Consider the following 25,029-nt stretch of genomic DNA (forward strand, 5'->3'; position numbering starts at 1 on the left):
GAGAGGCTCTTCAGAATGCCTCCCAAATGAAACTATATAAATAAAGTGTTTGGTATTGTGATGAATGCCATTCCTTTGGAGCGTCCGTTATTTAAAAAACACATACTGAGCAAAGCATCGCAGACTTAGACACAACATGTTATGCCACCCACACACATATACAGCCATTTAACACATTAGTCAAATGCTGGGAAGTGAACCCCCACAGGTACAGCAAATGGCATTACTACGGCAATACTGTTCCAACGTGAGTGGTTAAAGCAATTTTGTGAATCACTCCTCCAGGGTAATATATATATATATATATATATATATATATATATATATATATATATATATATAACACTGATGGACTCCATTTGCACTCGCAGCATTTATCATGATCATCCTATTTCAAAAGAGGCCTTATGCTGTGAAGCCACAGCTTTGTACTTGAAAGCTCAGACATGCTGAGGATGCAAGGACATTGTTAAAATGTTTAACATTTAGCAACATAGGACTAAAGCTGTGTTTTAAATCATAGACTAACATGCTGCAGACTCAAGCAGTATGTGTACTGCATACTGGTAATTAGGGTCAAAATGTGGCGATGGTCGGCTCAATTTCAAGGCAGCCGGCACACAACACATATCTCAGCAAATCACCAAACATGTCCCATGTTTCCTGTTGTATTTCCCTGCCTCATTTGTCCCTGGGTTAACTTCACATCCTTCCCTGGTGTGTTTTTTCCTCCCTTGTGACTGTCCGCCTTGTCCCTAATCGCTCTCACTTGTGTCCAATCACCTGCAGCTTGGCCAGCGTATTCAAGCCGTGTGTTTCCCTTGTCCCGTCGCCGGTTCGTCTGCGATTGTTTGGGATCCTCCGTGATCCAGTGATGGCAAGGCAAAGCTTCATGAAGCTTTGAGGCTTTTCATCCCATCGGTTCACTTGTGGGCTGAAGCTTCATGGGGCATCATTCACTCTACTGTGCCATCAAGTGGACAATACATGTAAAACAGGCAGAGTGGTTATAATGACATCATGACATTTTGAATTAAATGAATCAATAAATTGATGTTTGTCATCATTCATTGTTTTATGAAGGATGTATTATATTCTTTACATTAAGATAGCGGGGTCGGGTCAAAAGGTAAAGGGGAAACAAATTGGGGAGAGGGTTGTGATGTGAATGTACTTGTGGTACTTGGAAAACCTTTGATTTATTTTTAACCATCGCATTATGTTGCCCTTTATATTTTGAATTGCACACTAAACCCGCAAACCATATCCTAAATCCAACATTATGGCCGTCTCCATCTTAGGTTTTTTTGTGACCTCAAGTGACAGTCTTTGGAGAGCGGAGGAACAACGTGGCGACGCCGCACACGGCTCTGCTTTAAGGTGTATTTTACTATCAAAGCTTTCTAATGAACATTCTCCTGTATTGAAGAAGACTGGGACAGGCCTTTGGCGATAAACTCATGCGAAGCACACTTATTTTCTAAGAATATTCAAGGTAATTGGTTTACTGTATCAAAACGAGAAGTTTCCGCCTACTCAAGGATGCAATGCATTGTGGGCCAGTTGATGATGGACAGTCAGCTCACAGTCATGTTTTGAAGTTTCTACAAATGCAGCATACAACTCAGCATTTCTCGGGTATGCAAAATCCACATGTATGTCATTAGTATAAACAGTGTGTCGGTAGTTTTCTCTTGCTTTTCAGTCTGGCCATCATGTTTCTTTTTGAGTATAATGTTGAGTGCCACGTAATGAAAAAGAATTTTCCCGAACACTGAAACTGAACACTAACAATTATCGTCCAGTATTTTGGCAACAGCCCCTGAAACGGTCCTGGTCATGTGCACAATATTTTAATTTAATATTAGCATTTTGCTTCGAAATCTGAGCTCATTGTTCACTTGTCATGTCATGTGATCACCAGAGCACGTTGTGGAGCTCTGCTTGTTCAGCCTCTCCTCCTCGTCCTTTTTTAAGCACTCAGGCCTTTGAAGGAGCTTTTTGTGGACCGTCCTCTGCTTGGGAAATGACCAGCTTCCTCCCTACAGTCCTCACAACACTCCCTGGTGCCCGATTCTCCTCCTTTTTGGCGTCCAGACTTTCCAGAGCTGCAGCTCCACACAAGTCATGGCTAGCTCGCCAAAAACTGTTACACTCTAAAGAATGAAGCGACGTTCACTCTCAGAATAACACATTTATTTCCTGTAGGAAATATGAAACACAGTGCGGATCAGGCGCTGTGGCGTGTACACTTACACTTGTTCACCACGTACTGACTTCTACTTCGACGCTACTGGCGTCAGCTACTGATACCCTTACGAAGTGTAAAGCTTAGAGCGCCCTCTGTTGGCGATGCTGAGTTAAGCAAGACTAATGTCACCCATTCAAGCACATTAATTCAGAATTCCTTGTGGTATATTATACACAATACAGACAGTAGTTACCTCGTGTTCTAGACCTTAGCTTCACTCAGTTCAAATTTTAGAGGAGGGGGGGCAAATAATCGACAGAAATAGTTAACACACAGTGCCACATCTGCATCCTTGCAGTTATTAACATCTGTATTGCTGACTGTATGCATTTTTCAGTCATGATTTTACATTTTGTTGTTTTACCTCTAAAATGTGTGTGTATTTAATGTATAGATATTATTCAATACACATGATGTGCAATGATGCACTCTACTTGTGTTGTTGTGGTTGAGATTATATTTGTTAGCTTTTTCATGTTTTATCTCTTGATCTGTCTCAAAAGGAGCATTTTTTCCATCTCATTCCTCGACAGTGAGGCGGCAGTAGTCAGTGACAGAGCTCTACCGCCACCCTTTGCTCTGTGGTGGACAGGCAGCAGGCTGTGACACCAGGTGATTCAGCACGAAATGGATCTGTTTGCCTGCTGGGCCCAGGTTCACTAAACGTCTGGTCCCCACAGAGAGCGAGAGTGAGCTTATCGTATCTACCCCATTACATCTCAACATGATTTCATTATGCTTTATTGGAAAATTGCTCCGTACACATACTTGGCATCACAGCATAAAGACAGTCCCGGTGAGAGCGTAGTGCGATTGGCAAGCAATCGGAGCGCAGAGATGGAGTTTGTGAGGATGCAATTGATTAGCATGCTGCAACAAAGACTGGGGGAGGTTCAAATGGAAATCACAGCTGGAATGCCTATACTGACACGCATCATGAATTGTTGTATTTTTTGTCCCTGTCTCTGCAGTCACTCAATTTTCACTACTTTCACTCTGTTGCAATCACTTTCCTTTGTTCTTGATTTCACAGACAGACATTTGCCATCATGGAAGGCACTTACAACAGAGTAACGTGCAAAGCGCCAATAAGGTGCTGACATGAGAGCCCGCAGCAGCTGCCATCACACTCAGCAGGTAGAGATAAACACTGATTATCTCACAACGTGGAAGTGGGAGATTAATAGTCTTGGTTTATCCCTCCCACACATTCATATTCTGCAACGTTGGGCATCAGAAATTTAATTCACATTTCTGAGGAGGGATCTGCGGTCTGCCCTCTGCTTAGGTTGAAGCACTAGAAACCAAGTGGGATTAAGGGTCTTGCTCAAGGACACTACAGTAGTGGAAGCCTGATAAACTGACAAAATGACTCTGCCATCTCATGTAATACTCGGATGAAACAAAGTTGTTATTAAGGGAGGTATTTTCCCAAATCTATAGCGGTTAAATATTACAGTGTACTTGCAGGACACGGCTCTGTAGAGTTGGGCTGAAGCAGTCTACCATAAAAAGCAGGTGGAGGTGGCACCTGCAGTCTACTGCCAGAGGCCATGGGTAGAGGTTTGGCCTATTGGTCTCTGCCAGTGAAATGCAGGTGCAGAAGGCTCCTGCAGTTTACTGCCAGAGGCGGTGGATTGTAGATATTAAGCCAAGTGGAGGTGAGTTTCAGGTCAACGGCACGGACCACAGATGGAGGTTCAGGAAGCTTGCAGACTGCTTGAAGACAGAAGGATGGAGGAGGCTCTTCCAGTTCACTGCCAGAACCTATAGGTGGACAATAGGACTGAATCCATCTGCAAACAAATTACAGGTGGAGGGGGCACCTGCAGCTTACTGCCAGGGGCTATACAGTAGGTGGGGGTTTCAACTGCAGTTTACCGGCAATGTCTCTAGGTGGAGGTTTGGCCTAAAGCTCTCTCTAACAAACAGAAGGTAGAGCTGGCACCTGCAGTTAACCACTAGAGACTGTTGCCGGCGTTGTGGCCTGCAGCAGCCAGTTAAAAAGATCAGAAGGGGGAAACGCCTCCAGTATACTGGCGGGGGCTGTAGGCAGAAGTTTGGACTGAAGCAGTCCACCACAAAAAGCAGGTGGAGGTGGCACCTGCAGTCTACTGCCAGAGGCCATGGGTAGAGGTTTGGCCTATTGGTCTCTGCCAGTGAAATGCAGGTGCAGAAGGCTCCTGCAGTTTACTGCCAGAGGCGGTGGATTGTAGATATTAAGCCAAGTGGAGGTGAGTTTCAGGTCAACGGCACGGACCACAGATGGAGGTTCAGGAAGCTTGCAGACTGCTTGAAGACAGAAGGATGGAGGAGGCTCTTCCAGTTCACTGCCAGAACCTATAGGTGGACAATAGGACTGAATCCATCTGCAAACAAATTACAGGTGGAGGGGGCACCTGCAGCTTACTGCCAGGGGCTATACAGTAGGTGGGGGTTTCAACTGCAGTTTACCGGCAATGTCTCTAGGTGGAGGTTTGGCCTAAAGCTCTCTCTAACAAACAGAAGGTAGAGCTGGCACCTGCAGTTAACCACTAGAGACTGTTGCCGGCGTTGTGGCCTGCAGCAGCCAGTTAAAAAGATCAGAAGGGGGAAACGCCTCCAGTATACTGGCGGGGGCTGTAGGCAGAAGTTTGGACTGAAGCAGTCCACCACAAAAAGCAGGTGGAGGTGGCACCTGCAGTCTACTGCCAGAGGCCATGGGTAGAGGTTTGGCCTATTGGTCTCTGCCAGTGAAATGCAGGTGCAGAAGGCTCCTGCAGTTTACCGGCAGAGGCGGTGGATTGTAGATATTAAGCCAAGTGGAGGTGAGCTTCAGGTCAACGGCACGGACCACAGATGGAGGTTCAGGAAGCTTGCAGACTGCTTGAAGACAGAAGGATGGAGGAGGCTCTTCCAGTTCACTGCCAGAACCTAGAGGTGGACAATAGGACGGAATCCATCTGCAAGGTAAAAAAAAGGTGGAGGATGCACATGCAGTTTACCGGCAGAGGCGGTGGATCGTAGATGTTAAGCCAAGTGGAGGTGAGTTTCAGGTGAACGGCCCAGACCACAGATGGAGGTTCTAGAGGACTTTAGTTGCTAAAAAAGGCTGAATTAAAAGGTCTGAACTGCAGCTGCCCGCCACACTCTACAGGTGATGGGGCACCTCCAGTCTACTGCCAGAGGTTATGGGTAGAGGTTTGGCCTATACGTGTCTGCCAGTGAAATGCAGTCGGAGGAGGCTCCTGCAGTTCACTGTCAGAACCTAGAGGTGGATGTTAGGACCGAAGCCATCTGCAAGTAAAATGCAGGTGGAGGAGGCACCTGCAGTTTACTGCCAGAGGCGGTGGATTGTAGATATTAAGCCAAGTGGAGGTGAGTTTCAGGTCAACGGCACAGACCACAGATGGAGGTGTCGGGTGAAGACTCAAGCCAGGAGCAGGACAGTTTTGTTTTTACTCGTCAGCCTTCTGTGACGACAACCAGAAAAAAGTCGGGTCAATACTTCTAAACTACTAGCTGACACTAGTCCACAATAATGCATATGGAAATATTGATAAATGTATGCTTTAATAAAATATATTATCCATGATATTTATTTTTATAATTGTTATTGTAGTTATCATGTTCTGTTTCGTATGCATACATTCATGTATATATATATATACAGTATATATATACATATATTTATTGATATACTGAATTGGTTAAATGAGATGTCCTTATTAGGTTAAACGGTTGTAATAAATGTTAAATATTTAACTACACAGTAACCATGCGTGTTTGATACTCTTTTGTTGCATTGAATCATACTGGGATGTTTACTGAAACTGATGGCTGGCCCTACCAAAAAATAAATCCACCAGCCGCCACTGATGAGATATGAGTCCACAGGTCATTACAATCCCTCCTCAGCATTGTGGAGGTTAGTTTATGTTTTATGGCTGGGTTTCACTGACAGTCTTTGAGTCACGCTCACAGTTTATTTAGGTTGTTTTGGAGAATAATGCAGTGCAAGAGAATAAAGGCCTCCGCTCATGAGAGCTTAAATATGTTGTTGAATCAAATGAAAAGAGTGCCGTCTAGTGTGCACAGAGCAGCAACTAACCATCCACTGTGGAGGTACAGAGATCAAAAACAAGCGCTCTCTGCAGAGAAAGTACAGACAGCTGCTGATGCTGAGGACTCGTCCTAACAAAAAGCATCTTTAAGGACTCTTCTTTCTGGGTTTCAGCTCAGAATGTGCTTCATCATGTGGATCATGTTATTTATCCTGTTGTCAAATTGTTTCAACACCAGTGTCACATTCCTTGAGGCTGTCACATGGACGTACATGTCCAGTTATGGATGGTTAATATCAGTTATGGATTAGTCTGGAAGCTTTTTTAAAGTTTGCACACAGTTACATCTACAGAGATCTTTTAAAACCTGCTACAGGAAAAAGATTATGTAAAATAATGTCAATCTATGTACCTGTCCCTCGCCTCACTCCCACAAACCTTCCCCTTTTGTCTTTGTTTTGTTATTTTCTACTATTTGTAAATATAATTTGTATAAAAGTAATCAAAAGTGGAATGCACTTTGCAGTTAGCACTCTCCTGTGAGATGATGACAGCATCACAACAGCTGTGTGGCGTTCAGGGTGTTGGTGCCCTTACCGAGCTCCTGGATGGAGAGACATTATCCAAGCTGCCGGGGCTCGCAGTCAGGTGGGGGACCAGGTGAGGGGCCGAACAGGGAGGCCGGTCCTCTGAGCCTGAGGATGGTCCGCAGGATGCCGGGCCGATTAGGGTCCGGGATCTGGACGCTGGTGTAGCTGCACCGTCGGGTCATCTGAAGCTAAAAAGCAACACAACCCTCAGATCACCGATGCACATCGTGGTCATTTCTCACATCACATATTGCATTAAAAGTGGATTCAAAGTATATGTCATGCAATAAATGATACACTAACAAAAGAAAAGGCAGGATAATAAAACTGTTTGCATTTGGTTCAGTGTTGTTACTGAAGGAGGTCTTACATATGTGGCTGGTATCAAACCCATGGACACACAGTCACCAATGATACAGTCATATTATTAAATTGACCCCTGACCTGGTCAGATATTGCAACACCATTTTCTTTTCGTAATTCACGAGCAACTGAAGGATTTAGCGTGTAAATATGAAATAGGATTGAGATGTCTATCAGTTGTTTATTCTAAATATGAATATGTGCATGTATTTACATGTGTACATGTACATTATGAGTCAGTCAGGAAGCTTTTTTACAGTCTACACAGAGTACATCAAACATTCAGACTAGTTTCACACAGAATAAAAGGTCCATTTGAAGTCTTGACTAAAGGTTGGTAACATGTCGGCACGTGGTGGATAACAAATATCCTGTTGTGCTTAGGGTTAGGGTTAGGTTGTACTCTCTGCTGCTGTTTGTGCTCATAAAAGTAAAAGGGTGTAAAAGAGCTTCCCAATAAATGACAAACCTCACAAGTATGAAAGAAACGTGTGAATTGTGAACCCATTTAAATACGGAATAAATATATTGTCATGGGTGCACTACTATTAATTATAGTGTCACGTAGAAGTTATACGAATTTATCAACAATATCTTTATAGCATTTCCCAGTTTAAGCTAACGTTAAAACGGTCGAATGTATCAGGCTAACCAAGAAAGCAGCTTTATCAATTTATTTAAAATAGTTTCACGTAGAAGTTAAACGAATATATCGACAATATCTTTATAGCATTTCCCAGTTTAAGCTAACGTTAAAACGGGCGAGTGTATCAAGCTAACCAAGAAAGCAGCTTTAGTTATTTATTTAAAATAGTGTCAAGTAGAAGTTATACGAATACATCAACAATATTTAGATCCACCTGTTTAACACTCACACGTCAATCCCAGTACTTTAAGTTGTACTAATCATTGGAAGTATGATACAAATATTAGCATAAACATCGGTGTCTTTTGGGCTACAGAGAGGGTCAACGGTAAAATACATGACAACTACAGTGGCTTAGAAAGTGTAAAAATCTAACTTCTGTCCTGAAAAACGTTTTCTTGGTCAGTAGGTCAGAAGAAGACTTCGGGGTGCAAAGACTCGCTGGTTGGGGGTTTGGTCGGGAGAGAGTAGAAACGTGTGCTTCTCTGACTGATAGAATGTGCGTTCTGCGCAGACGTTAAAATTTTCGAAAAGATGCACAATGCGGAAACCATGGCAACCACGGAATGTTCAGGTTCCTGCTGAGGACGTCTTACCTCAGAGTTCCATCAGGTCCAGATCCAGTCCTCTCCTAATGCAGCTTCATGAGGAATATCCATATGGACCTGAGACTCAGTGTCTCCTGTCCTACCCAGGGGTTAACCACAAATCATCCCTCACGTAGTTACAAAACGCTGTGTTCCTGGAGCTTTGAGTCATGTTGGACACTGTTCTTGGTCCTGTGTGGTCCTCCAGTGTCCATTGATTGACAGGTTATCGTCCTGGTGTTTTACAGGTTTCCTCCATCCTTTACAGTGACCGAAAGCCAGACTTTCAATCCAAATGAATATGTTGTACATCTTACTCCACTGTAATTAATAGTTATTCAATTCATAATACAAATTACATTATTTCTACATGTAGTATTGCTTCACTGTAGTATTACTACTTACATTATCTCAGCTTGTTCCATTACTGGTCCTCTTTTGAGTGATCATGCAGGTTGTTGCTTTCAATGAACTAAGAGGAAAGAGTAAGCAGCTACTACTCTTTGTATCTTTGATGACTTAAATAATTGTCTTCCACAGATACCATATCAAGGTGTATATCAATCTGGGAAATTGCCCCCCAGAAAATAAGAATCAAAGAAATCAAGAAATATTTCTCAATCCAAGAAAATTCTAGCTATCCATCTGTCAGTAGAATGAATAAATTCAGACATTTGTATACTTATATCTATAATCATGATATTACAACATGAACCATTTATTTTGCATCTTATAGATATATGTCAAACTAAACATTCAATGACTGTATTACAACAAACTCAGAGGTAATCTCTATAAGCCCTAGAACGGTAATACACAGCAGTAGCTTCTTGACCATCAACAACCTGTGTGACTGGATGGACATGAGAGACGGGACATCTGTTGGTCATAAACGGTCCCCGTCCATGGGGAAAACAATCCCTTTATGATGTTGACGAATTGAAGGGATTGGTGAAACACTGCGTGATCCCATAAAATTCCTAAATGTTTTTGATTTACAAAAACACAACTAATATTTTTTAGTGCTCATTTAGGGAGTCATGCTCTTGTCCTGGTTGAGGAGCGCAAGGTCAGAGGTCAAAGCAGAAAGTGCCAACCAGGCAGACACAGATCTGATAAGGATAAGAGTTAAGCCTAGTTTATGCTTCTGCGTTTTCAGAGAAATGCAAGGACACGGAGACGCAAGAGCCCCTTGCGTACGTTTTCAACCCCTCTTGCGTGTGTCGACCAGTTTTTCTAGACTTACATCAAAAGCTACACAAGCTCACGCAGCCCGCAAGGCTGTGATTGGTCTGCTATCTACATCCCTTCAGGAGTCTCTCATTTCCGGTTTCAGAGCATAATGCCGCTATTATTATGAATCAGTTTTGAAGAGTTTTTGTCGGAGGAAATTCGTAAATTTGACGACTCATACAACCCGTCATCAGGATCAGGAATCAGGAATCAGGAAACGCATCATATGTCAGACATACATGGAATTTGACTTGGCGGCCTGTGCATGAGTCATGATGGAAGACTGTACAATAATGGACAACAGACAACATAGTGCAGCAATAAGATACACATATAATAAAATATATACTATGGGTTAGTATGCTAAAGCTGTGGGTTAGTAAGTTAAGAAATAAAGATAAAATTAAAAATAAAGATAAAGTGCACCAGCTAAACAGAAAGTGACAAAGTGTATGTGCATGAAGAGAGTCAGTCAGGGGGGGGGGGGGGGCGGGCTCTGTTGATGAGCCTGACTGCAGAAGGGAAGAATCTGTTAGACGTCACTCTGTAGGTCGTCTTTAAAAAAGACCGTTACTCCACCTATTGTTCTGGGGGTGAATTGCTTTGCAACACGCGCAAGCCTTTAAGAACCATGAATTGTGTCGAGTCCGTCGACACAAGACTCAGATGCAGAAGCATGTTCCAGCCGTAAAGGTGACAAACATGTGTGACCCCCCTGCTGAGGGGAGGGGGCACTGGATCAGCTGCACATCAAAGAGAGAGATATTGACATTGATGATTGAAGGAGATGAAGAGAAACTTTTGTTTACACCAAGGCAAAAGATCAGTGATGTCAGTAGGCCCTCGTATCAATGTTTGAACGTGTTGGCTTGAGTTGAACTGCTGAGAAACACCGCCCCCCCGCGCAGCATGGCGGTATGGCAAAAATAAGAGAGCTTCAGGACTATACCATTCACCCGAGGCAATGCGGATATAAATTACTAGAAATATTGCGATTTTTTACTAAACCTTAACATGCATAAATAAATTAAATCTTGAATTTTCTAAACACAAAAGATGACACGTGTAATGCTCCAGGCATTTATGAATAGTATGAGGACTGTTTGGTATCCCGTGAGTTGAAATTGAGTGGTACGGTCCAATAGTATTGAAGGCAACGCTAAAGAACGGTTTGTTTTCAGCAAGAGGAAGACGCGTTGCCGTTAGTCACTGTAGCAGCACCCATTTAAAAAAAAAAACTGTTGTAACATTTATATTACAGCTGCTTGGTTTCAGTGCAGCAGCTGTCTTGTGTCGCCATGGCTCTGTGCGGGGGTGTCGGAGCCATGGATCTGCCCAGCGAGCTTATCGTCCACATATTCTCATTTTTGTCCGACCGAGACAAGCTGCGGGCCTCGGCCGTGTGTTCCCGGTGGAGGGAGTGTCTCTTCTACCCTGCACTGTGGACCGAGCTCAAGTTGCGGATTGGTGGTGGTAGCAACGGCGGCGGCTCCAGCTCCGAAGAGACCCCGAAGCTGGAGTTTCTCATGCGAAAATTCGGCTCCTTCGTGCGCGAGCTGCAACTGGAACTCGCCCCGGTTGAGGGCTCCCTCGGTCCCCTCAACAGCGGCCAGTCGTCCAACAGGATGGACCAGCCCGATAGCGACCCGCAGCTCTCCGAGCGATGGAGAGACGCCATGGCCACCTACCTGGACCAGGTGTTGTGCGTGTTCTCCAGCCTCCGTAACAACAGGTATCGTTGAATTTCTCATGTCGCGTGACCCCCGTTGCCATTTTTTTTATTTCGTACAATTTGGTGCGTCGCAGTAAGTTAGCAGCTAGCTAGCTTAGTTAGCTATAAACAAACGCTGGCATTAGGAGTTACGTAAGAGGTTCTCGTGTTTGTGGTGGACTGAGCATCCGACGCTGTCTGAATCTCTGAGAACATTATTTGTTATATGACAACATAGCATTAAACGCTGCGTGTCTTTTGTTGCCAGTTGTGTTTTCTATGCTCCATTGGGGTCTTCATACCAGCAGAAACAATGCAGCGGTGGCTAGAGAAGGCTTTGTTTGGCCTTGACTTACTGACATACGCACACAATATTTGAACGTGTATACGGCATTTGGATCTGGTATGTGCTTGCATCGGGTGAGAGGAAACCATCTGTGCTGCGTGTATACAGGCTCATCTGTGCTGGGGAAGTAACACGTTGCTTTGAACGTGAGGCTTCCTGATTTCAGTGCAGAACTCTCTCTTTTCTCTTTGTGTGTGTGTGTGTGTGATCCCTTCTCCCACATTCTCTTTTATTCGCTACAGTGCTTTTGTATTGATGGTAATGTGGCCCATCCATTGCTGTGTTTCTGTCTTAGTTCTGCTGAGGGGGTGGAAACCTATTTCTGTTGTTCTGTTGACTTCTTCTCAGCAGTTTCCAATATATTCCATTCAAAAACCCACCGAAGAATGCACTGGATGTGATTAAATTTGCAGCATACTAAAAAGTCAGTTTATGTACTTTTTTTTTTTGAATGAGGACATTTTGGGATGATTTGGCCCTCAATAGCATCCATTTTCTTAAGAACTTCCCAATTTACATTTAACACAGTTGCATTGGTTGGCGTGTTGTTTGTATCACTTCCCTTTCCTCTGAAAAAATAACGTGTGTTGATTTATTGAATAGGAAACCATAAAGATTAGTAGCATGTTGTGTAAAAGTATGTAACTCAACAGGAATTGATCCAGGCCCTTTGCAGTCTTCTTAGTTTAAGACTTTGAGCAACCCAGCAATAATATGTTTTTTTTTTTTTTTTTTTTTTACCAGTGAGTCATAATAGAATGTGTCATATTCAGCTTATCATGTTATTTACTGTCTATCATTTGTATCAGTTCAAAACCAGTTGACCCACGACAAAGACCTCCATCAGCGGTCATATCTAACCAAAGCTCCCAGTGACAAAAAGTGAGTTTGTTTATGTCTAACTGCATAGGTACTGATTTGGTTTAGAAATAATGGGCATAGATAGCTCATTGTTCCTGAACTACCGGTTTGCCACACTAAGTACCTGCACATGAGCCTGCTTTCTGTTAAAAAAAATTTAAGCTTGGCTCTCCGTACATTTTGCAGGAAGTAAAATTCATCAAACATAACACAGGCCTACGTTATGCGTGGTTGATTTACCTTTCCCACTGCCCACAACTCTCAAACATTATTGTCAAAACAGACCGCCGTTTAATGCACCAACATTTGAATTATAGTCGTCTGTTTGATAGTTGGAAATCTATTTTGGGCAGCAGGGGATCAAGGGATCAAGATGGAAGTGCAGCAAAGTGCAATGCAGCCATATTTCTGTCACGAGAGACAACGTAGAAATATACAGAAGGGCTGGGCAGGCTAGATTAGACCGCACAAAATAACTACAGTACAAGGTAAACACACCCCCTCCCTTCTTCTTTCGAGGTTTGTTACATTGCAAATGGTTAAACTCACCCCAACCCCCTTACCTGCTGCTATTTCTGTAAAGAATTCCCACAGACTTCTCGGCCGCTTCATGAGATCAACCCAGATGCACAATTTGCATCACTCCAACAAATGTTGGCTGTGCAAGGAGACAGCACCAAAATCATCCATTTAAGACGATTGCACAAGTCTGTTAAGTCAGTCTGTTGAGAATGCTGCCACAAATGTCTATGTATCAGACATGTATGTTTTTTATACACGCATCTGATTAATGACTGAAACGCTGCCGTTTTCCCATTGTTGGTTTTGAAGAACGTAGCCTACTCTTGATGAAGGAAGAGCTGTCATACATGAGGTTTTACTTCATTTTCCAGGTATGAAAATGATTTAACAACAAATGGCCCTTTACCCACTTCAGCCCTCCTTGAACGTTGCCTTCATTTTATTCTCAACTAAGCAGCTGTTGTGGAGTGTGTTGCTGTTAGTCCGCGTTATGCGTTTATGATATTAGACGAATGCAAAGAAGTTGGCCCTCCTTTTTATGTGACCCTGCTCAAAGCGAGATTGAGAACCGGGTGGTCAACCTCCCGAGTTGATATGGTTGTTATTGTGTTTTTATTTGTGTTATCTAAGCCAGAGAACAACAACAACGCTTTGTGAAAACAATAAACACGATCATGTATTTTCTTTCCATTTTCCTGATACATTCTCTCCTTCTCATTCTTTAGAAACCTGCGGAAGCTGAGTCTGTATGGAGACACCTGCGTTCTCCAGCAGGAGGGACTTTTGGACAGCTCTAACCTGCACCAGATTCACCAAGGGGACAAAAAAATCAATGAGTAAGCGACATATAGTTTAGTGACCATGTATTGAGGGTATTGTTCCTGCCCAGAGTGCTTTCTTGCTTTGTAAGTAAAATATACCTTGCATTGCTAAATTAGTGATCACAGGACTGTATTGTCCTTTTGATGTCATGTGGAGGTTTGTGTGCAGGCGGCCTGGAACAGAACGCAGCGTGCTGTTTCAGAAGGGTGGCCCATTTTATAACGGAGTAGACATTGAGTCAGCGGGTGCACCGCATCGCCACAGCCCCAAACGCACGGACCGAATGTCTGTCAACCGACGGTTAGGGGGACATACCAATGAATAATGTAACGTGGGCTGCTGAGGTCTCTGTCTCAATCCCCAAAGCAGCAAGGGGGTCGTTTGATGACTGATTGATTGATTGCAGTTCTCAATCAGTATAGCCATGCTTTGGGCCGCTTCTGAGAAAACGGTTTTATCTCTGCATGAGTGAAGATAAGCTTAGTTGAGAGTGATGTTGCTATATAATGTACAAATATCCTGTATATCTGTTGGCCTATTTCGATGGCCTGTCCTTTTGATATTCCAGTATTTCACATTCACGGAGAGCGCGTGGCATCACATTAAGACGATGTCAGATCGTTTTCATTAACCTGCTGTTAGTCATTTAAAAATGCTTAAAACATAATTATCTGGATTATTCTGGTGGAGTCTGTTGTTGTGTTTGCTCATCACACAGAGTGCAACATGGTAAAATATTTTTTAGTCTGGCATGTATGGATTTTTGAGTTTAATGTCTCTGCACAAACTAATATCTTCAGCTTTTCTTGTTCATCACAAGCACTGTTTTTTTATTGGAATGAAGTTCCTCTTTGATTTTAGCTAGCATACAAAGCTCAAAATGCTGTCCCCCCCCACTGTGCTTTCTGCAGAATCCAGCAGTTGTTTATGGAGTTGCTGTCCAACGTCAGGCAGCTCAGATGGTTGTCCTGCAGCTTCATGCTGGGTCTGGTGACTCCCTCCTCCTTAGCCTGCCTCTCGAATCCTTCAGTGGAGACTCTTCAGCACCTCAGTTTACTGGACCACCAGCTGGGTACGTGTATGTGTCTTTAACCGTTCTAATGCAGTTCTAACCCAGTCAATATTGGATCATACTGGTGCATATCCAGACCAGTAGGCCATTATGTTTTTCCTGTTCGTCCCTCAGGTCCCCTCATCTCCCCATTAGAGTTGGATCGTATATCTAATCTTCATTCTCTTGCTCTGGATTTCGCTGATCTGACGTCTGAGCTTTGCCGTCTGCTGGCCTCTCCTCGTCGCCCTCCCCTGCATCGCCTCTCTCTGCTGCTCAACGGCGCCGCCCTGGAATTCAAACCGCTGGAAGAGACCGCTACCGAGGACGATTGGAAAGCACTGGTAATGCAGCGCACTCTGTTTCTCAAATCTTCTCTGCCCTGTGCATACATGGTTCTAGGGGCAGCCATTTTCTCCACCTGTTGTCAAATTTACCCAATCCTCCCCAGATCCGCGTGAGCGCCAACCTGCGGGTGTACATCATGGCCCTGGAAGTCGACAGCTCGGAGCTCCTCCGGATCCTGAAGCCCAGCCTCCCACTGGAGCGCCTCCACCTCGACAGTTACAGCACGCTGGTGACCGACGCCACGCTGGAGCTCATCTCTCGGCAGTACAACAAAACGCTAACTCACTTCCTGCTCCTGAGGGATGACCCCGACTTCCCCGACCTCAGCATCAATCGCAACGAGGACCCACTGGTCCTCCTGTCGTGGCGATGTACTCAGCTGGCTGTACTGGTGATACACGGTGAGTTGAGCAACGGTGAGCACGTAGTAGCGTAGTAGTATAGGGTGTGAAATGTGTATGTGTGTCAATTGTGTACAGTTTTATGTATTGACGTGTGTTTTAGTACGACGTGTTTTGTATTTACCCCAATAAAGTACTGCTGTACAAATTAATATTTAACAAATTTTCCTGTTCAGCGGTTGGTCGGCGCTGTCGCCCCCCCGCGCTCAGCCCCCGCACATTGACGTTGGATCTGTGGGAAACACTGTAGCATATCCATGTGACTGTAGCAGTTAGCATTTATTATATAAATTGATCCAGGCTTGGTTGGAGTGATTTGAATGACTTGGCACAGTCATGTCCACTTTAAATCTGATAATCAACTGCTTCAAATCGCCTCACTATAGTGATACCTTGAGGAAATCTTTCCAGAATTTATGTGCTTCATTAATTGTCGACGGCAAGAATGAGGTCAACCGTGACTAAACCTGTTGAGCATGTTACACCCACATACTTAACCTACATTAATTGTGTTGGGTGTTTTGTTTCTTTGCTTCAATGGAGGCATACTATAAACTCAAGGTTCACGGCGGGCCATACACACTGCCACGGCGGGCCGGATGTATGTGTGTGCAATACACGTTGTAGCGGCATTTTTTTTTTGATTCCACACTATTTTACGGTGACACTGAAAGCCACTTCCTGCTGATGGCACACTGGTATTCTGTGTGTTTGTTGATGTGAGAACTCTTTTCCACATCACACAGAAGCCATTTGCTTATCAAGATTATTATTCCTGTTGAGTCCGTGCCTTCAACTGCCTCCCCCCCCCCTCCCCCCGTCTCTCTTTAGGTTACACCGTCTGGTCCCACAATTTGGTGGCCATCTCCCGCCTGCGTGGCTCCAGCCTGCGCGTCCTGACCGTCTCCGAGGAGAGCATCGACTTCGATCCGGACCAGTCGGTGTGCATGGAGGGCGACCCGGTCCACAACCTGGTCAAGGAGGTGTCCCTGGGCCTCGGCCGCGTCTGGCACCCGTGCCTGGACTCCAGCCTGGTTCTGTCTGAGCCCACCCAGCACTTCCACCGCGAGCTGCAGGCCTTCAGCGTCGGCATGTAGGGGCGAGGGTGGAGTGGGCGGGGCAAGTCCAATGCGTCACATCCTAAATTGTGTCGAGACCAGGCCAGACTGACCAAAGACCAAGTAGTCAACTCAGACCTCTTAACCCGGTCCAGTGCACACATGTGAGAGAACTCTAAAACCGGATCCTCAACAAAAAAAATCTATAAATTACAATAATGTGAATTTATTGTTTTTATTTTACTTATTTCTTTTTTTTTTCACTCGGGTTTTAACACACAATCAAGTCATTTTCCAAATGGTTCCCCGTTTTTTTGCTTTGCATCTCTCATTGATGCTTAAAATTTACCAATTAAGAATATCGCTTTATCAAATGAAACCTTTTAATCAAAATTCTATTCACTCAATTTGAAGTGATACCAAATCTGTGGTCCCTGACCACAAGCAGGACTTGAGTCATGACCGTTTAGTTTGGGGTCTGCTGAAACGGTTCACTCCGCCTCTCCAAATGGCATCATGTCTTGCGTGGCCCAGTCTGGTCTGGATCGGCTCGTTCACCGTAACAACCTCCAGAGTGTGATGTAACTTTGATTCCTTTTTGTGTTTCTTTTCTTTCTGTTTCTCATCTCAACCGGCACTGTATAACCTTGTTTTTTTGTGTTTTTTTCCTGTGTGGTGGTTCCCTTGCCTCTATAAGCTTTGTGTGTCTTTAATATATATCTTTAAAAACCTGTGTATATGTGTGTGTATATATATATATATATATATATACACACACACATATATATATATATATATATATATATATATATATATATATATATATATATATATATATATATATTTTAGTCCTGCTCACGGCTAAAACAGGACAGGCAGGTTGAATGAGTGACGGACCGGTGGGAGATTGGTAGTAGGTGGGAGGGGGGGGACTTTAGTTGTGGCGATATATTTTCCTTTTTAAACCTTTTGCTCTGCGTTGCTCGGTCTGTTGGCTCCACTCCAGCAAGCGTTGGAGTTTGTGAACTAACCAATCGATTACTTCCTGGGTAGCACAACCATAGCTGCTTTTTTTGATGCTCTGGAAGAGCACTTTGTGCACTTGTCCACTACTTGGAAGGCCTTGGCAGCAGGGTGGTGATCTCCACTGTGACGTGGCTGGTGGGTTTAACTGCTCTGTACCAGGAACAACTCTGATGTCGTGACCCTTTTTCGATAGGTTTAGCCTATTGCCGAAGGTGTTATGGAGAATAATGTTACATAATCGCAGCCAAAACACTTCCCACCCGATCACTCGTGGATCTTGGATTGTTCACTTGTAGATGACATCGGGCGCAGAGTCTTCTGACTGCCGCTCAGAGCCCCACTGTAGAATCCAGCCCGTCCCACAGCGGCACACTGTTGTGCTTCCATCCGTGGTTCAATGCTATATTCAGAACTTTGCTCACAGCAGTCCGGACTTTCTGACTGGTATCAGTGGTTCGGAGTCCTTTTTTTGCATCAAAAAGGGAAGTCATCATGTCAAAGAAGAGAACAGGAGTGTTTGTGACATAATATGAAGGGCCCTGGGATTTAAAAGAACCTTCCAATAGTTCTGCTTTATTCCTAAAGGAGTGGAATGGTTTCCATTCTATAAGGATATGTATGTATATATATATATATTTATTTCAAGGGAAATCTCTGACTGCCTACTTTACTAATTTACTGGTGCGGCCATGCAAACAAGCAGTATTCCATTAGGTGGTAAATACCAGACCCAGGTTCTGCAGCCATGCCAGCGACTGAGTAGGCAGGAAGCCTCTTCTCTGCGCTTGGGTTTCTTGTTTTGGAGTAAGACATTTCCTGCTGAAGAACCGTTAAAACAAAAAGATGCACTGAATGTAACGGAACTCCTTGTCGTGTTTCTTTCTGTTGGCCAGTCGGGTTTTGGGTTTACATCGAAGGCCTGCTGCATAGCTCTATATGGCCCAGAAATCGGGCAGATGCATATCTCGCCACTCTTATTTTTATTTATTTTTTTCATCCAAAACCTTTCACCAACAGCACAACAAGGTCACGGGTGGAAAACCCTCTGCGTGTTAATGTCAGCTTTTAACATCACTACGGGCATGAGAGAGAGGTGGTGATGATGTCCAGTAGGTGTGTGAAACAATCAGTGTGAGATATTTTCGTTAAATATATCTATATATTTTTTTTTATTTCCTCTTGAGTCACAGTTGCCTTGAAAACAGCCCCCTTGATTTCTAGATACAGTTGTTGTTGTTATTGATGATGATATTGTTCATTATGCCATCTGATAAACCCTCGGGGGTGGTCGGGGATCAGTAAACTTAATCATACATTTGTTTTCAAAGATTAAGGTTGATACAAGACCAAGGAATGGCAAAAGCGCTCCCTGCAGGTGTTTCATATCTCAGTTGATGGGGCGGAGACAGAGAGCTGTAGCCGGGGGGGGGGGGGGGGGGTCCGTGCTGTCGACCTGCCGGCCCACTTCTGAAGTGAATGTAATCCATTATGTGGTGTGGAAGGGTTTGTGCGTGCCACAGAGGCATCACATGTGGTCCTCAGGCTTCCATTTACCCAGGGGCCAAGGAGAGATCGTCCAAACGCAATGTCATTCATGCTCTGGAAGCACCAGCAGTTGCTCTCTCGAGTCTGGAGGGTGGAGTGAGGGAGGGGGGGTTGTTGTGACCAATCGATAAACGGGAATGACGACGAGAGCCGCGATGCACCAGGCGAGTCGTCGAGGCATTCCTTAAGCCAAGGTGGGATTCAACTGGGGAAAATCCCCCCCGATGCCCTCACTAAATGTCAACTGGCCCTATTTTTTTTTTTTAGAAGAGTCCCCCTCCCAGATTGTCTCATTTGTTTTGCACACCGGTGCTTTTAGAGGCATCGCAGACTGTGAAGGTCCAAATGGAGGTCCATACAAGGTTGACCAGTGATTAGTTTTGTATTTATTTTGTTATTCTACGTAGACTGATACTGATCCCGAGTCCCTCGGTGTGTCACTTTGCTCGGTTCAGAACGCGTCGGCCCCACGTGGGGGCCTGGGGTTACCAAACGTTGGCTCATGTGTTAAGGGACCTCAATGGTTCATCTATGATGTATCTATGGTCCTTGGTCCGTATCTCAGGATAAATGTGCTCTGGTACCAGGAGTTTTTAAAAGCCTTCTGTGGCTGCACACAGAGCTGCACACTCAGCGGGGGGAGCAATACCCAACGGACACATTTAGACCCAAATGTGGTATCTTCTTTGCCTCCTGATTCTTTTTAGAGATTTGTGTTTGGTATGGGTGTCACCTGATTGAAAGGGGACACATCACAGTAGAATGAACTCTAGATGGTCATCCGAGTGGGGCAAATCCATTAAGTTAATTTTTTTTACTAAGAAGTTATTTTAAAAAGCACATTTTACAAACTACTGTGTGTCCTCCTCTGGTTCTTGTCTTCTTAACTGTTATTGGCTCCACACTAAAAGTCACATCGCCAACTCAGCCCTTTTCCTGCCCAGAATGTTGAATATCTTTCACAGACAAAAGTCGGCTAGAGAAGAATAAAAAAGATATATATATTACACTCCCAATTGAAAAATGTGTATACATCTATATATATTTGAGTGATGGCATCTCGTTTAAGGGTGGGGGCGGGGGTTCGTTCTCAGGGAACAAAAAGAGGAGATAGAGGGGGGAAGGTTACAACAGCTCAGGCCTCTAGCTCACTCACATGAACAGTAGGAGTCACTGGATCTGTTCTCCTCCCTTGGTGTGTTTTCTTTAAGCTGCCAAAGACCACAGTAGAACAGACACGAGTCTATCTGAAGTGCCCATGTACGCACATGCCGGCAGGAGGCTGGTCCAGTTTGCTTTCCTACTCCACACCTCCTTCTAGTGCTTTCCTTCTGCCCTTTGTGGTTTCCTACCCCGGACTCGCGATGGCGTCCACTCTGTTCACGTGGAGGAAGACCAGAGTGCAAACCGTCTGGGCCGACGCTGTGTGTGTGTGTGTGTGTGTGTGCGGCTGCACGCGACATCGTGGCCGGTTCCCCTCCAGCTGGAGGCCGCGTGTTGTGTCTGATAGTTATGACCAGCATGTGTTGGTTAATGAGCGTCGGCACAAAACAAAAAGACAGGGTTCTTCCAGTCCAGAGGTGGACCCAGACACCCGCCCTCCCCCTCCCCCTATCAGTCACCTGCTCCCCTGTGAGAAGCAAGTGAATGTTCAAGATAGATGGGTAGGCCAAGGAGTTTGGGTTCAATCTGGCTCACCCTGCAACGCCGCTCTGGGACACGTTGCAGCCTCTCCGTCGGTGTGTGGTGTGGGGGAGGGGTGTGGGGGAGGGGGGCACAAGTGAGCAAACGTGCCGTGAAGTGTTTATAAGTCCCTGTGACGTGATTTGCTGCTAGGAACCACCAGGGGCAACAGTTTACTACAAAGCTAGTTAAGTGTCTGCATGAAAGTTAGACTATGTAAATATATGCTATATTTTTTGTAAAATATGCAGCGTGGTGTTTTTCTTTTGTGTGTGTGTGTGTGGGTGTTTTGGAAGAGATCTGGGACGCAGCTATCGACCAAACCAAGGGGATCAACAGCTGGTCTGAGCAGAGCGCAGGGCGTTTTTAGAGGTGGTTGTTCAAAGTGTCTCCGGTTTCTCCGTCCTCACTTCAGCATCCCTGGGCCAAGTTCGAGGCCTCTGTTTTTTGTGTCCGGTACACAAAAGGTCTTGAGTGTGAAGTGCACTAAATACGGCACAGGAACTAGCTTCTCTTTCCATGAAGTGAGCGGGTTTCACCCATCGGGTTAACCGGCTAGGTTAAAGAACGTCGGTCTGTGTTTTCAACAGACACACATGCGCAAGTCCCGCCGCGCATTCAAAAGAGGATTGTATGTGTGTGACTGACGGACAGAGCCAGGGGGTGAGGCTTCTGTTATTTAGCAGACTATTACCAGCAGTTACTGTACATTGATGTGGTCCCAGCCAACAATCTGCCCCTTTGACTTGCTTATTGTATGCATTCATAGAGAGAGCTGGGATGATATCAGCGGCCCCTGCGGCCTGCTGGGTAATTGAGTTTGCCTGTGATCTAGTGGCATCAGAAGCAGTCGGTCTGGACAGCTTGTTAATTAACACGGTCGATCTGGGTCCATCTGTCCTACCAGCTCCACATACAAAGGGGTCTAACACCTGCTGTGCTCATCCCTAATGGCCAATACTTCCACCTTGACGAGGATGGATCAGACGTGTTATTTTAGTACCAAAGCAGCCAACTGTCAGACCTGCATCGGTGTAGACAGGCACATGCACACCAGACCAGTTTAATTTCCACTTCAATCATTGCCAGCTGCAGAGTTTGTACCGTGGTGATTTGGAAAGTAGAATTATCAGACACTTTTTTTTTTGGTTTCTTCTGTTTGTTTGTTTGTTTACCAAAACGCTGAGAATACAGACTACTACCAGACTTTGAGCAAGCTCACACAGGGCTGGACTCTTGCAGGAATGTGAAGAATCTCTTCGACGTGTTTCTGAGAAAGTGAGAGTGAACCAAACACTGGATGTGCGTTGCACCTGTACGGATTCGGTCCTGTGTAACATATCCACAGACGTGTGTACGGCCCGATGTAATCCCAGCCAGCGGCCTTTAAGCCTCGCTTTAAAGTTTGGGTTTTCCAGTTTTTGTATTTCAAGTGTTTTTTGTTTTTTTCCCAGCCAGTTTACAACCTCGATCTGAGCATAGTGCTGAAAGTTTCATACAACTTGCCACACTGTTTTATCTAGAGAAGAAGTAACAACATAGCACTGATAGCATTGACCTGGCCAAACTGTCTCCGGTGGCTGGGGCGCGTCCCCTCAAAGTGGGGGCGGAGGGGTGCCGCGAAGCGCCCGGCTACGTCAGGGAACCGCTAGATATCCGTGATATCCGAGCGTCGGCCGACTGTCTTCATCGGAGATCTCTGCTATGTGGCTCCGGCACTCGGGCGAACGCGGCCTCGCTCTCTCAGTCCGGCCTCACAACTATGCAAGAGGAATGCATATAATCCACACTTGGCTCTTTTTATTCAATTCTTTTGTCCGTTTTTCCTTTTCTCGCACAGTATAAATGGAGACGCAAAACCAGCCAGAACTTGCAACGACAATGCTTGGCCTTTTTAATGATTCGTGAAATCTTCTCGTTTTATCGTTTTTTTGAGATCTTCGTGATTCTGGTCAGCAAGCCCGGCGGCAGCGGGCTCCCTCTTGGTCTCTGTGAGACCGGCTAGACGGCCCCAGTTTTATCGTGGTACGAATGTTGTGCATTTGTTTAAAATCAGGACAGTTTGCAATAACAGCAGTCTTACTAGTGGCCACAAAGGGGCACGAGCAGTGCTGACAGCGCCTCGGCTGCGTCTTTAGAAAACCATAGAGGAAGAAATATAAATAGATCTATATATAGATATATATAAATACTCACACAGTGCATATTTGTATTAGGTATCAACAATGCATTACCGTGGTATACTCTTATGCAACACATGTCCGGATTCAATTTATGAACATGAAGTGTAATAAAGTCACACAGACTTTTAAATCCGAGAAGCTACTTCGTCGTGTGTGTTTGTGCGAAAAATAGTTTTACCATCCTTAATGTTGAATATTCTGAGCGTTCTGTTCCTGTGTGATTTTGTTAGCGTGCGTACATAGCAGTGGGTCCTCTCTGTGGGGAGGGAAGCAGACTTAAGCCCAAAACAAAGCTGGACCTGCTTTCAGGTCACATGGAGCATCTTTTCAATGCAGAAAATTCGAACCCGATCAACAAACGGCCGAGCAGCGGCGTGGATTAAGACTTGTTCTGACCAGCAGAGAAAAGCTCCACTCCCACGACCCCCCTCTGTTTGCCTGTACGCAAGAGCGTTTTTGGTGAGAACTTGGCTCAATCTACGTCTGTTTAACTGCTCAATTTGAAATAATACTAAACTCTGATTTGAAACCATTGCAGCTGTTTGTCTTTTTTTTTTTTTTTTTTTTTAGTCTGCAGGGAAAGAATCCTCTCTGGCTGAGAGGACACATTTTAATGTAGTGTTGATCCATGGTTTGGTAGAGGAGAAAACCTCCATGTAAAACCTCTTCACTGACATGTGGCGTTCACCTAAGGGGAGGTTTCAATATGCCGAATGTTAATTTGAATTAATGTTGAATGAATGCTTCTTCTTTTAGTCAGTGAATAAATGCATTAAAAAAATTATTTGCTCCCAGTGTCTTATTTACCTTCAGCTAAAAACCTTTTCGCGCGTAGAATATGTAACCATGGTTACAGAAAACAGACTCTACCCGAAGCTGGTGAGGAGGGAACACCAGAAACATGAGCTCTTCTCCCGAAAGGAGTGGTCACACATCTACACTGCAGGGTTTTTCCTCGAGTGATTTGAAAGATTTGTTAATGACATTCAGCTTCTGTTGCCATGACAACACAGCATACTTGTGCAACAGTTAAATATTAGTTTCATTTGGGGTAAAAGTATGGAGGCCATAGATAAGGAGCAGATATTCCTTTATTAGTCCCGCACTGGAGAAATTCAGAGGATCGCGCCAAAAAAGTGGACTGTGCACACAAGATACATGGTAAAAAAAAAAAGTAGCAGTATAATAACAGGAATAAAAATAAACTAGTGCAAAGGCCACAGTAACTAAGTACTAAATAAATATGTATATGTACACATATCACAGTGGTTATTGCACATATATGTTTTAGTGTTCTTTGGTGATGTTTTCAGTGATTCAATGTCCTGCGGTTCACTGTGTGCACAGTTGGTTGTGCAGCCTGACAGCAGCAGAAAGGAAGGACCTGCGGTATCTCCTTCACACACCGGGGGTCAATCAGCCGCCAGCTGAAGGAGCTGTTGCTCATCAGGGATGATAGCTGAGTCATCTTCCTGTCACCCACCACCTCCACCGTGTCTAGTGGACACCCTAGCACACTGCTGGATAAGGATATGGATAACAAATATTTAGCCAGAAACGGCACCTGAAAAAATGAAAATCAAGCTACAATATGCAGAAGGGCATTTTTCTAAGGTTGTATGCCAATTTTACTTTGTTTCTTGCCTTGTTCAAAGCTTAAACAAAGCGCTTGTTTAGTAACGTGATTACTATGTTGATGTTATAGGCAATGTGTTATCGGCAATTAGGCTGTAACAATAAGTCGGTTTTTTTGTCCCAC

The 25,029-nt window shown here is 44.5% G+C and overlaps 1 protein-coding gene and 1 long non-coding RNA gene across 3 annotated transcripts; one reads left to right on the forward strand and one right to left on the reverse strand.

The window, feature by feature from the left end:
• Positions 1 to 416: 416 nt before the first annotated feature.
• LOC119227741 (uncharacterized) lies at positions 417 to 8,424 on the reverse strand. Its single transcript, XR_005121384.2, has 3 exons — positions 8,270 to 8,424; positions 6,892 to 7,072; positions 417 to 964 (listed from the first exon to the last, which is right to left on the reverse strand). It is a non-coding gene; the product is annotated as an uncharacterized LOC119227741 (long non-coding RNA).
• A 2,426-nt stretch (positions 8,425 to 10,850) lies between these two features.
• LOC119227462 (F-box only protein 33) lies at positions 10,851 to 17,598 on the forward strand. 2 transcript variants are annotated; one of them, XM_037486252.2, is made up of 6 exons: positions 10,851 to 11,445; positions 13,879 to 13,989; positions 14,887 to 15,053; positions 15,162 to 15,370; positions 15,478 to 15,775; positions 16,607 to 17,598. In XM_037486252.2, exons 1-6 carry the CDS (start codon positions 11,012 to 11,014, stop codon positions 16,870 to 16,872), a joined length of 1,485 nt encoding a protein of 494 aa, XP_037342149.1. In that variant the 5' UTR covers positions 10,851 to 11,011; the 3' UTR covers positions 16,873 to 17,598. The 2 variants fall into 2 exon arrangements, with proteins under 2 accessions (XP_037342149.1, XP_037342151.1); XM_037486254.2 differs by having other exon boundaries at positions 14,887 to 15,047.
• The last annotated feature ends 7,431 nt before the right edge of the window (positions 17,599 to 25,029 follow it).

Source organism: Pungitius pungitius, chromosome 14 (assembly GCF_949316345.1).
Source record: "Pungitius pungitius chromosome 14, fPunPun2.1, whole genome shotgun sequence".
In the NCBI taxonomy this organism is placed as follows: domain Eukaryota; kingdom Metazoa; phylum Chordata; class Actinopteri; order Perciformes; family Gasterosteidae; genus Pungitius; species Pungitius pungitius.

Bases quoted from the DNA above. Each gene is read 5' to 3' on its own strand.
- LOC119227462 (XM_037486252.2), top strand. From the start codon at position 11,012: ATGGCTCTGTGCGGGGGTGTCGGAGCCATGGATCTGCCCAGCGAGCTT. The intron at 11,446-13,878 runs GTATCGTTGAAT...CTCATTCTTTAG, and splicing joins TCCAGCCTCCGTAACAACAG to AAACCTGCGGAAGCTGAGTC. The intron at 15,054-15,161 runs GTATGTGTCTTT...TTCGTCCCTCAG, and splicing joins GGACCACCAGCTGGGTACGT to GTCCCCTCATCTCCCCATTA.